At 48.6% G+C, this 13,334-nt stretch overlaps 1 protein-coding gene across 3 annotated transcripts in view; it reads right to left on the bottom strand.

Annotated features, from left to right (window-relative positions):
- The window catches only part of PLEKHM1 (pleckstrin homology and RUN domain containing M1), a 51,167-nt gene that overhangs the window by 18,375 nt on the left and 19,458 nt on the right, over positions 1-13,334 (bottom strand). For all 3 annotated transcript variants that reach the window (XR_014821013.1, XM_005668717.4, XM_005668716.4), the window contains 2 exons: positions 12,521-12,926; positions 2,643-2,871 (listed from right to left, as the gene is read on the bottom strand). Coding sequence is in view for 2 of the 3 variants with exons in the window: in XM_005668717.4 (XP_005668774.2) it covers positions 2,643-2,871; positions 12,521-12,926 (635 nt within the window). In the remaining variant the exon portion in view is untranslated. The remainder of the gene's footprint in view (positions 1-2,642; positions 2,872-12,520; positions 12,927-13,334) is intronic.

Raw genomic sequence — 13,334 nt, 5'->3', positions numbered from 1 at the left:
TTCGTTTTTTCACACCCCACATCTAACCTATCAGCAAATCCTGTTGGCCAAACTAGAATCCTCCTCCACTTCTCACTGCCTCCAACACAACCTCAGGGGTTCACCGACCGTTGTCCCTGGCCTGGCCTACGCAACAGCCTCCTAACAGTCTATGTCCTCTGGCAGCCCTTTGACATGTGAGCTAGTTTTAAAAGACAAGTCAGAAAATAAATAGATAAATAAATAAAAGACAAGCCAGGATTGTGATGATCATTACACAACTACAGATGTGATTAAAAAAACAAGTAAATAAAATAAAATAAAAATAAATAAATAAGTAAGACAAGTCAGGGAGGAGTTCCCGTCATGGCGCAGTGAAACTGAATCTGACAAGTAACCATGAGGTTGCGGGTTCAATCCCTGGCTGGTGGGTTAAGGATCCGGTGTTGCTGTGAGCTGTGGCGTAGGTTGCAGATGCAGCTTGATATTGTGTTGCTGTGGCTGTGGTGTAGGCTGATGGCTACAGCTCCAATTCAACCCCTAGCCTGGGAACTGCCATATGCCTCGGGTGCAGCCCTAAAAGCAAAAAAAAAAAAAAAAAAAGACAAGCCAGGGAGTTCCCACTGTGGCACAACAGATTATCGGCATCTCTGGAGCACTGGACACAGGTTTGATCCCCGGACCAGCACAGTGGGTTAAGGATCCAGTGTTGTTGCAGCTGCAGCAAAGGTTCCAGCTACAGCTTGGATCTGATCCCTGGCCCAGGAGCTTCATATGCCTTGGGGGTGGGGGTGGGGCTAAATAAATAAATAAAAGACAAGTCAGGTCACAAGGCCCTCGGTCACTCTGACCTCTGACCTCACCTCTAGCCACCTCCTCCCACTTCCTCCCCATCTCCTCTGTTCCAGCTACTCTGGTCTCTGCTGTTTCCTGGACACATCAAGTATGTTCCTGCCGCAGGGCCTTTGCACATGTTTTCCCTGCTTGAAACAAAAAGATTACCTCCTGCCTTCCTCTCTCCCTTCCTTCACTTCTCCTCAAATCTCACCTAACTTGTGAGAGCTTCCTCGGCCATCCTTCAGGAAATAGTACCCTGCCCGTCTCCCCGATTCACTACTCCCCACAGCAGTTACCTGCCCACAGGGTAGCCTACTTGTTAATCTGCTTATTACCTGTCTCTGACACTAGAATACAAGTCCTGGGAAGATAAGGGCTTGGCTTTGCTTCCTGCTGTGTCCCCAGCATCTAGAGCAGTGCCCACAAATCACAGATACTCAATAATTATTTGCTGAGGGAGCTTGTGCCAGTGTACTGCACACAGCCCAATGCTCCCTGCTCCCTGGGGGTCGGCTATCAACCAGGGGCTCCAAAGACACACTTCTCTCCCAGCCTGGATGACCGCTAGAGACTTCAAACCACTGCACAGGGTTATCCTACCCTTCAGGGCACCTGATGGTGTCGGCATAGAGCGCACCTTCTCTGCTAGGGCTGCAATCACCACATGGGCTGAACAGAAAACCTCAAAGGAGCCAACATGGAGACCAGAGCTCTGCCCAGACTCCCCAAGCCCGGGCCCCAGGAACCTGGCCAGAATTCTTTGCTGGGTCATTGCAAACAGAAAGTGAGGAGAGAGAGAGACTGACTCCAGGGCATGTTTGTTTTTGAGGGTCACAGAAAAATTAGGTTACGGTTATTTAACAATTTCTGGAATTTCACAGGGTGTGGAGATCAAGCTGGCCTCATAAACTGCACACAGAGGACACTGAACAAACAGCAGATCTGATAAACCCCATCAGAGCTGTTAAAAAAACCGTCTAAGATCAAGGCCTTGGGAAGGAGCAGCTGAAACACCTGGGCCTTCAAGAGGCTGGCGGGGAGGTGCTCTGGGCTGCAGACAGGATCAAGAGGTCTGTATAATGGGGAGTTCCCGTGGTGGCGCAGTGGTTAACGAATCCGACTAGGAACCATGAGGTTGCGGGTTCGGTCCCTGCCCTTGCTCAGTGGGTTAACGATCCGTGAGCTGTGGTGTAGGTTGCAGATGCGGCTCGGATTGCGCGTTGCTGTGGTGCTGGCGTAGGCCGGCGGCTACAGCTCCGATTCGACCCCTAGCCTGGGAACCTCCATATGCCACAGAAGCGGCCCAAAGAAATAGCAAAAAAAAAAAAAAAAGAGGTCTGTATAATGGGAAGATTATCTTATGTAAAATCATGAGATTTGTAGGATAATTTCAGGTAAGATATTTTCCATTTCAACATGTGAAATGGTATTTGTGTACTCTGCAGGCAGTTTTGGACATTGCTTTAAGATTCTATGAGAAAATATAGTTCCTTTCCTGAAACGCTTTCCTGAATTACTAAGCAAGGCTGCTCCTCCTTATTACTTTTTGGAATGAGGTTTTCCTTGGAAGATGCTACCCAATTGGTAATGGAAGAGAAGACTTTCAAACTGCTTTTTTTTTTTTTTCCGCCTCATTCAAGGCATATGGAAGTCCCCAGGCCAGGGATTGAACCCACACTGCAGCAGTGACCTGAGCCGACCGGAGCCGCTACAGTGACAACGAGGGGTCCTTAGCCCGCTGTGCCACAAGAGACTGCCCCGAACTGCTTTCTGAAAGGCACTGCCTGTGCACAGTGCAGCGCCCAGAAGCCCGCAGAGGCACCTACCCATCTGCCGGCGATGCACCACCCTGAAGTTCTTATGCTCCTGTGCCGCTGCCGGCCTGCTTCTGCTTCCTGGAGAAGGCTCGCAAGCTTGGTTCAAGGCCTCCAGGGAACAGCTTTTTCTTGGTCCTTGCCTGAGGAGGCCTGTTTCTGACTCTGGAGAACCTCTCTCTGCAGGCCGTCCCTGGGGAGGCCGGTAGACATCGTCTTCTGAGATCCAGCTCTTGCTTTTCTATTGGGAAGGAAAAAAATGCCAGTTTTTTTTTTTTTTTAATTTTTTTTAAAAAACATTTTTACTGGTTCCATAAAGAAGCCCTATACCCATCAGCAGTCACTCCCTGTCTCCCCTCTACCATCTAGCTCTAGGCAACCAATAACCTACTTTCTGTTTCCAAAGATTTGCCCATTTTGGGCATTTCGTAAAAATGAAATCTTATAACATGTGGCTGCTTTTCCTTAGAACAATGCTTTCAAGGCTCATCCATGTTGTGGTATGGATCAGTACTTTATTCCTTTTTACTAACCACATAATATTCCAATGTATGGATGTATCATATTTTACCTACTCATCAGCTGATGGACATTCAGGTTGTTTCCACTTTTTGGCAATTATGAATACTGCTGCACTGAACACTAACAGACAAGATTTCTGTGGACACGTGTCTCCTATTCCTTCGGTACATACCTATGAGTGGAGCTGATGGTTCATATGATAACTATGTCTCACTTTTTAGAAACTTCCAATTTTCCTAAGTGGCTGTACCATTTTTTTTTTTTTTATTCTCACCAGCAATGTAGGAGGGTTCCAATTTCTTCTGCTTCTCTCAAACATTTGTTATTATCTGTCTTTTCTTTCCTTTTTTTTTTTTTTTTTTTTTTTGTCTTTGTGTTTTTAGGGCCACACCTGAGGCATATGCAGGTTCGCAGGCTAGGGGTCGAATCGGAGGCTGCTGGCCTGAGCCACAGCCACAGCAATTTGGGATCCGAGCCATGTGTTTGACCTACACCACAGCTCATGGCAACACCGGATCCTTAACCCACTGAGCAAGGCCAGGGACTGAACCCGCGTCCTCATGGATTCTAGTGGGGTTTGTTAACCACTGAGCCATGACAGGAACTCCTTTCTTTTCTTTTTAGGGCTGAACCTGTAGCATATGGAAGTTCCCAGGCTAAGGGTCGAATCAGAGCTGTAGCAACCAGCCTACGCCACAGCCATGCAGGATCCGAGCCACGTCTGTGACCTATACCACACCTCATGGCAATGCCGGATCCTTAACCCATTGAGCAAGGCCAGGGATTGAACCCGAATCCTCACAGAGACTATGTCAAGTTCTTAGCCTGATGAGCCACAACAGGAACTCCTGATCTGTCTTCGTGATTGTGGCCATCCTGATGAGTATGAAGCACGATCTTGCCGGTTTGATTGGCTTTTCTCTAATGTCTAATGACACTGAGCATCTGTTCACAAGCTTATTGGTCATTTGTCTATCTTCTTTGGAGAAAGACCTATTCAAATCCCTTGCTCATTATAAAAGTAGTTTATCTGTCCTTTTGTTGTGTTGTTTTATGGGTTGATCTTTATCCGCCTCCATCCCCAAAGATATGCTGAAATTGGAGTTCCCGTCATGGCGCAGTGTTTAATGAATCTGACTAGGAACCATGAGGTTGCAGGTTCGCTCTCTGGCCTTGCTCAGTGGGTTAAGGATCCAGCGTTGCCGTGAGCTGTGGTGTAGGTCGAAGATGCGGCTCGAATCCCACATGGCTGTGGCTCTGGTGTAGGCCAGCGGATACAGCTCTGATTTGACCCCTAGCCTGGGAACCTCCATATGCCACAGGAGTGGCCCTAGAAAAGGCAAAAAGCCAAAAAAAAAAAAAGAAAGAAAAAGAAAAAAAAGATATGCTGAAATCTTAACCTCCGTACCTCGGAATGTGACCTTATTTGAAAATAGGGTTGTTCCAAATATAATCAGTTAGGATGAGGTCATGCCAAGGTAGGGTGGGCCCTTTGCCCAATGTGACTGGTGTCCTTAAAAGAGGAGACGAGACACATGGGGAGAGCACCAGGTGGAGACAGAGATGCAGAGGGAGAGCATCACATGGTGACAGAGGGAGGGATAGCACTGATGTGTCTACAAGCCAGGGGGACGCTGAGGCTTGCTGGCGACACTAGAAATTAAGAGAAGGGTGTGGAACAGATTCTTTCTCAAAATCTCCAGAAGGAACCAGCCCTGCTAGGATCTGGATTCCGTACTTCTAGCCACCAGAACTATCAAATACAGCACTTCCCCCTTATCTGTGATTTCACTTTCTGGGGTTTCAGTTACCCACAGTTGACTGTGGTCCAAAAATATTAAGTGGAAAATTCCAGAAATAAACAATTCTCCAGTTTGACACTGCATGTGTGCTGAGTGGCGTGGCGAAGTCTCACACATCCCGCCTGGGTGTGACTCATCCCTTTGTCCAGTCCGTCCAGTCCTGCCCACTAGTCACTTGGTGGCCCTCCTGGTTACCAGACCCACAGACCTCGCTGGCCACCCCCGCCCCTGCTCCCCACTTCTGAGCAGCTCCCCGAGGCTCCAGGCAGCCAGGCCCTGCCCCCTCCCTTCTAGTGCTGTCTCTGAAGCTGCTCACTGGCTGGGGGCGTGGGGTGGGTCTGGGGTCAGGAGGCTGGTGGGGATGGAGTCTGGCTCCTTTTCCCCATTATTTCAAGGGCTCTCTGCCTTTCTGGGCCTAAGTGGAGAAGAGCGGAGGCAAGGAAGCTGGCTGGCTGCCCCGAATGGCTGTCAACACAGAGGAAATGAATCACACAAGGGGTGGGGGACCCGCCCAGCTGTTTTGTTAAGTGCCACCAACCTCACCCTGATGTTGCTATTTTCGACCCTTTCCAACCCCTAAATTAAATCTGCCCTCCCTGCTCCCGTAGACAGGGAAGAGCGGCAGGGCTGGCGCAGCCCAGAAGGATTACTTCAGCCAGTTTGCTCCCTTCAGATGCCGTATAGCTCTTCAAGCCGGGAGTGGCGCATGCTGAGTCGGGAGCTTGGAGCTCTCACGGAGCCGTGCCTCCAGAGCTTCCACGGAACCCTCTTCCAACAGGCAGGTTTCCTTCTGCCGGTGACAGGACAGTGTGCCGAACAGGGGGACTGCTAGGGACTGGTTACCACTCGGGATTCGGAACAAAGCCTGCCCAGGTCATCCAGACGCAGAGGAGCTCCCTGAGGGAAACAGGCAGGAGGACCAAGCACGTGGCTGTTGAGGCACCTCAGAGACACACCTGGGAAATCCTGTGACTGTCCGGCCCCTGATAGTGGCCCTCATGGGAGAGACCGCCCTCCCTTAAGACTCAGCTCAGGGGGCACCTCTCCCCTCCTCCTGGGAGCTTTCCTTACGCGTCCTCAGCCTATGCCCCCTCCTCCCCGCCTCCAGCTGGGTCTGGGGCCCCTCCCGGGCTCCCAAGGCCATCTGCGCTTACCCCCAGCCCCGCACCTATAAAGCTGCGTGGAACGGTTGTTCTTCTCTGTGCCTGGCACAGGGTTATAAAAGATGAGGGAATAAATCTTGACTACCCAAAAGTCTTCAACACAAAACAAGGGTGGGGGTGAGGAAACAAGGAAGGAGACAAATGTGACTGTTCCCAGGTGAGGGCCGCTCTCTCTATGGAAATGTTCACACGTGGTCCAGGGCCACCAGCAAATGACACTCTAGGGATAAGCTCTTGTTCTCTTAAGCAACAGAGAAAAGCAGTGGAAACACTGGGTCCTTGGAGCTTCTGCACATGACCCTGGCCTGAACTCTGCGGTTGTGCCCCGCTCCAGGGCCCTCAGTTATTCCATGGGGGGACACCACCACCACCACGGTTTTCCCTTTCCCTCCCACCTCCCTCCCTCCTGCTCACACGGGGCTCTACCTGGCCATTTCCCTGCCCCTTTAACAGTGGGGGAGAATCACCACTGACCAAGGATCTAAGCCAGGGCAGCACCTGCCACCAGGGACCCACGTCGGAAGAAGGCCACATTGAGTTACTAGAGCCACGAGGACGCTGCACACAACGGCTGAATCCCAGAGAGGAGTCTGCCAGTGGAACGAGGCATCAGGTCTCTGGTCCACTTTTAAAAAATCCCTTTTGTTCAGTCTGTCCTCATTAAGTCAGAAGGGACCACCCGTCCCCCTACCTGTGGGAGGGGACCACATGCCCGAGGAGGCGAGTGGTCCCTGAGGTGGCGATGAGGGCCAAGTCTTAGAATTCCGACTGTCCTCTGGGAGTCAAACAACGCATGACCCCCTGGATGCCACACACGCAGAGTCACGCTCACCCCCGACTCCCTGGCCTTTCCTTCCCAGCACTTGTTACAAGTGTTACTATGTTGCAGGTAGTTATTTGTCTAACCTAGTGTCTGTCCCCAAAGAGCAGGGCCTTTGTCCTGTTCCATCACTGGAGCAAGTACAGTGTTTGGCTCATAGCTGGGACTTTGAGTTAAATTAATTAAAAGAAAATTTTAAAGCAAGACTGAATGGCTCTCAGGATTATAAAATTTGACAGTGGCCCTGTCTCCAGCCTCCCCCATTAAGTGTCAGTTAAACAGCAGTGACTAGGTGATGGACGTATAGGAAGATGAAGACTGCAGGGGCAGCACACAGGGCACAGCCCCGCCGCGAGCGAGGCAGACGGCCCACCGGGTCAGCGTGAGCAGGGAGGCTGCACGGGGTGCCAGCAGGTGTCTCCAGAGCGGGGGAAGGATGGACCAGCTGCTCCGCCAAGCAACCCTCCACCAACCAGACTCCCCTGAGGCCAGCCAGGAGGCGGAGGGTGACCTGATCAGACCAACCTGCCCGGCCCAGGCACTTGACCGAGCACTTCTCTGTGTAAACTTACACGTTGGCACCTCGAGAGTTTTTTGGAGAATTTGAGAACTATTCACTGATACCGACTCTCTCCCAAGCATGGTGCTTGGAGCTGGCAACACAGAAGTGAAGAGACATGGTCTTTTGCATTGTGGAGCTAATATTCTACTCAGACATACAGGAAGTAAACAAGCAGACAAACGCAGAAAGAACAGAATCTCTGCTGGTGGTGAGTGTTATAAACACAGTGAAGCAGGCAAATGGGAAAGCCGATCACTGGGGACATGCTTTTGAGGCAGGGTGATCAGGGCAGGCTGGGATGGCAGTGAGGAAGAGCGTGAGTCCGGAAAGGCTCTAAGCAAGGGAACAGCGAATATAAATCTGGGGCTGGAAGGAGCTGACTTTGTTAGGGAGGCTGGAGGTCAAAACCTGGCGAGCAGAGAAGGAGTTTTGTGGACGAGGTAAGCTGTCCTTTCCATCAGCTCTGGGACCTTGGCAAGACAGGATGTCTGAGCCTGCAAAGCAGAAGCCAGACCCTGGATAGGAGTGAATGCACATGGTCAAGGCCACTCTGCGGAGCCCCGCTGGGGCCTCCAGCCCCATCCCTTGGGACATCCCTTTCCTCTAGCTCAAGGGCAGAGCCTTTCTTCTTCAGCCTGCAGCAGGTGCTGGCGGTTTCTTAGTCACACTTTCAGGGTCTTGTGACATTCTGGGCCTGAAGTCACCTTCAAGACAGCAAAAACGGAGACTCTGACATGCACTTACAGGGTGCTGTGATTTACAGTCATGTTCAATAAATGGTGCCAGGTCAACCAGGTGTCCACGTGAAAAATACCTGCCTTACACCAGACATGAAAACTAGTTCCAGGTGGATCATAGACCTAACTGCAAAAGGTAAAACATTAAAGGTTCTAGAAGAAAATACAGAGTTTTTCACAGCCTTCATAGTCTTTGGGCAAAGAAAAAAAAAATTTTAAATACACACAAAACACGTTGATCAAAAACAAAACAATTGAGGAAGGTCCCCCTGTGGTATATCAGGTTAAAGGATTCAGTGTTACCGCGGGTACAGTCAAAACAAACGAAAAACACTAAAAGACTGAAAAAGAATTTTAAAAAATGAATAAAAGAAAAAAAAGAAAAAACCAACCAAAACCCACAAAATTGATAAACTGAAGATCATTAAAATTAAGAACGTCTGTTCAATAGAGATGCCATTAAGAGATTTAAAAGGCAAGCCATAGACCGTAAGAAGATATCTGTTATATATATTTTTTTCTCTAATAAAAGACACATCCAAAGCATATAAAGAGCGCCTACAAATCAATAAGGAAAACACATGCAATTTAAGAATGAGACAACGCCTTTAAAGGTCACTTTCAAAAGAGGATCAAATGGCTGGAAAACAAATGAAAAGGTATCAATATCATCAGTCATCAGAGAAATGTAAATTAAAACCATGTGAGATACCACAACACACCTACGGGAGTGGCTGAAAGGTAAAGGATTGACAACACCACTGACTGTGAGAAAGAGCCACAAAAACGCTCATGCATTGCTAATGTGAGCATAAGTTACAACAAGCACTTTAGCCAACTGTTTGGCAGTATGTACTAGAGCTAAACCTGTGCCTACTCAGTGACCTAGGGATTCCCTTCTTAGATGTATACCCTGAAATGAGTGCACAGGTGCACGGAAGGGCAAGCACAAGAATGCTCACAGCTGCTTTCTTCATAAAAGCCCAAACCTGAAAACACCCTAAATGTCTGTTTACAGGAGAATGCACAGCCATGTTGTGATATATGCATACAATGGAATATTACAGAACAAGGGAAAAGAACAAACTAGAGCCTCAGGCTACAGGTACAGAGGAATCTCAGACATAAGGTTCAGGGAAAGAAGTGAAAGAGTACACACTCTATGAATCTGTTTACATGAAGTTCCACAACAGGAAGAACTATGAACTGGAAGTCAGATGGTGGTTTCCTCTGGACGAGAGCCGCGCAGGGGAAAAGGCCCGAGGGAGCCTCTGGTGGGCAGAACTATTCTACACCTAGAGCTGGATGGTGGTTACAGAGTGTCTATGACATACAATTATTCACTGAGGTGTACACCGAGGATTTGGGTACTTTAAATACATCATTCCTCATTTTTAAAAGGGGAGAGTGGGACAATGTAATGGGGAAATAATAGTCTTTCCAACGAATGGTGCTGGTACAACTGTATCCACATGTGAAAGAATGAAGTCGGACCCCATTCTTTTATCAACATACAAAAACTAACTCGGGAGTTCCTATTGTGGCTCTTTGGGTTAAGAATCTGACTAGTATCCCCGAGGATGCAGGTTTGATCCCTAGCCTGGCTCAGTGGGTTAAGGATCAGGTGTTGCTGTGAGCCATGGGGTAGGCTGTCAGCTGCAGCTCCGATTCAACCCTTAGCCTGGAAACTACCCTATGCCACATGTGTGGCCCGAAAAAAAAAAAAAAAAAAAAACAACCAAAAAAACCCCTCAAAATGGCTCACAAAATCTAAATGTAAGTGCTGACACTGAAATTTTTAGAGTACACGGGAGTAAATCTTCATGACCTTGGATTAGAAAATGAGTACTCAGATAAGACACCAAAAGCACAAGTAACAAAAGAAAAAATAGATAAATCAGACTAAGTCAAAACTAAAAACTTTTATGCTGTAAATGATACCAATAAGAAAGTGAGGCATTCCCATTGTGGCTCAGCGGGTTAAGAACCTGACATAGCCTCCATGAGAATGTGGGTTCGATCCCTGGCCTCACTCAGTGGGTTAAGAATCTGGCATTGCTGCAAGCTGTGGTAGGTGGCAGATGTGGCTCAGATCTCACGTTGCTGTGACTGTGGTGTGGGCCTCAGCTGCAGCTCCAATTTGACCCCTAGTCTGGGACCTTCCATATGCTGCAGGTGCAGCCATAAAAAGAAAGAAAAGAAAAAAGAAGTGAAAGACAACTCACAAAATGGGAGAAAAAAAGAGCAAATCATTGGTTTAATAAGGACCTAGAACACAGAATATATAAAGAACTATTATAACTCAATTTATTAAATAACCCAACTTAAAAATGGGCAAATGTTTTGAAAGACATTTCTCCAAAGAAGATACACAGATGGCAACAAATGCATGAAAAGATGCTCAAATCATTACTTATCAAGGAAATGCAAATCAAAACCATAATGAGATACCACTTCTTACCCATTAGAATGGCTATAACAAAAAACAAACAAAAACAAACAAAAAATAGAACTCTTGGTGAGGATGTAGAAAAATATAATGTTGGTTGAAATATAAAATGGGGCAGCTGCTTTTGGAAGATTTTGGCAGTTCCTCAAAAGGTTAAATATAGTTACCATTTGATCCAAAAATTCTACTTCTAGGTATACATCCAAAAAAGTTAAAAACATATGTCCAAGCAAAAAACTGTACATGAATATTCATAGTAGCATTATTCATGATAGCCCGAAAGTAGGAGAAAACGCCAACATTCACCAACCCATGAATGGATAAGTAAACTGTGATACATCCATAAGATGGAATCCACAATGGGCTATTACTTAGCAGTGAAAAGGGATGAAGTACTGACACAAGCCGTAATATTGATAAACATTAAAAACATTTTGCTAGTTGAAAGAAGCCAATCACAAAAGTCACACATTATACGATTCCATTTATGTGAAAGGTCCAGAGAGGCAAATCTATTGACAGTGCAGATGAGCAGCTGCCAGGGGTTGAGGGAGGCGAGGCAAGAGGAGGGGTGAGGGATGGGGAGTCACTGCTCATGGCGAGCAGGTTGCTTTTATGGCAGATAAAAATGTTTTGTTTTGTTTTTTTCATTTTTGGCCATCCTGCAGCAAGTTCCCAAGCCAGGGAGCTGATCTGAGCTGAAGCTGCAACCTACACCATAGCTTTGGCAATACCAGAGCCTCCAACCTACCATGCCGGGGCTGGGAATGGAACCTGTATCACAGTGCTCGCAAGATGCCATGGATCCTGTTGCACCATGGCAGGAACTCCATGAATGAGACATTTTACATTCTTTTTTTTCCTAGTAAGGCTTCAAAATCCGGTGTTTATTTGGATGAGATGCAGTCTTATTTCGGTTTTTTTTTTTTTTTGGCTTTTTTTTAGGGCTGCATCTGCGGCATATGGAAGTTCCCAGGCTAAGGGTCAAATCAGAGTTGCAGCTGCCAGCCTATACCACAGCCACAGCAATGCCAGATCCGAGCAACGTCTGTGACTTACACCACAGCTCACGGCAACACTGGATCCTTAACCCGCTGAGCGAGGCCAGTGATTAAACCCACATCCTCATGGATACTAGTTGGGTTCATTAACCAATGAGCCACAACTGGGAACTCTATGGACGAGCCACGTTTTAAGTGCTTAAGAGCCACATGTGGCTGGTGGCTGCCAGAGTGGACAGTGTGGGTCTAAATCTGGCTCTTGTTGCAAAGTGAGCATTTTTAAAGCCTGGTGTTTTATTAAAATACTAATTTAATAATAACAAGTACTGGAATTTCCTGGTGGCCTAGCAGACTCAGCATTGCCACCGCTATGACTTGAGTTACTGCTGTGGCTCAGGTTTGATCCCTAGCCTGGGAACTTCTGCATGTTGTGGACATAGCCAGAAAATGAAAAGAATAATGATAACAAGTACTGAGGAGGAAACCAAGGCTCAGTGAGGTGAAGTGCCTGGCCCAAGGCTGTAAGCTGGCGAGTGGCAGTGGTTAAGAGCAGAGTCTACGGTCAGGTGAGAATTATCGTCTCTACAGGGTTGATGAGCTGACAGGAGACACCCATGGGAAATGATGGGCCCAGAGTCTGGCTCACACCCCACCACTCACACACCATGAAACTTTAGCTCCATCACTGCGATGCTACCAATACCAAACCACACAGGGAGAGGGGCTCGCTGGGGAGAAGGCAGAGACCTCTCGGGGCCACCAGCTGGGGAAACCCTGCACCGGCTCTGAGATATTCACCAACGCCACCCGACTCCCGACAGCTTGTACACTCACCGGACTGGTGGGTGGGGGAACCACAGGGCTCAGTCTGGCTCCGTCATCCTCCGGGGACTTCTGCTGGCCCCTCCCTTGGCCAACTGCTCTGGTCGCCTCTCTCACAGGACAGGGAGGCTGCTGGTCTGAAGTGCTCCTGGAAGGGACAGCTTGGGCAGTGCCCAGCAGCAGCTGGCCCAGGGGGCCAGGTGCCTGGGAAAGCGGCTCCTGCTGGTGGCCACCGTCTGGAGTCCCAGGGGATGCTTGGGTGGGGAGGGGCTCTGCAGGTCCATCACAGTGCAGGGGTGTGCTGGTGTCCAGGCCGTGGAGCGACAGTGAGGCCTGCAGCGTGGGAACTTCTGTTTCTTGGCTTAGTCCGTTGGTTGGCATGGAGTTTACCTGGGCTTTGCTGAATTCCGACAACACCCTGGAAGTTTTTAAACAAAGAAACCTGTGTGACGGGTTGTCAGCTGGAATGCCCAAGGCTACTAGTGGAAACGGCTGTTTTGTGACAGAATGAAACAGAACAAACACCACCCTCTTAATCATGGCTGTGCTCCCAGCTCTCACACACACTCAAACACACACACACACACACACACACACACACACACGGTCCTCTTCCGCTGACACTCCCACCAAGCTCGTGCCCAGCTGAGACTCAGGCAGATTGGTGGTAGGTGAGGTGTAGGGCCCAGAATGTCAGGTGAGGAAGCTCACAAAGCAGAGGAAAGGGTTTGACTGCCTTTTACCTTCGGGACAGGCTACTGAGGGCCTGGAGAGGCTGCTCAGCCAAACACAGCTGGGTCACCGCCCCAGGCCGTCCTCGGCGCAG

This window comes from Sus scrofa, chromosome 12 (assembly GCF_054392235.1).
Source record: "Sus scrofa isolate SSC_HxYL_T2T_F1_AM1 chromosome 12, Sscrofa_HxYL_maternal_Yorkshire_Landrace_v2.0, whole genome shotgun sequence".
In the NCBI taxonomy this organism is placed as follows: Eukaryota; Metazoa; Chordata; class Mammalia; order Artiodactyla; family Suidae; genus Sus; species Sus scrofa.
The sequence above is the reverse complement of the archived record's forward strand: the minus strand, read 5'-3'. Positions and strand labels throughout refer to the sequence as shown.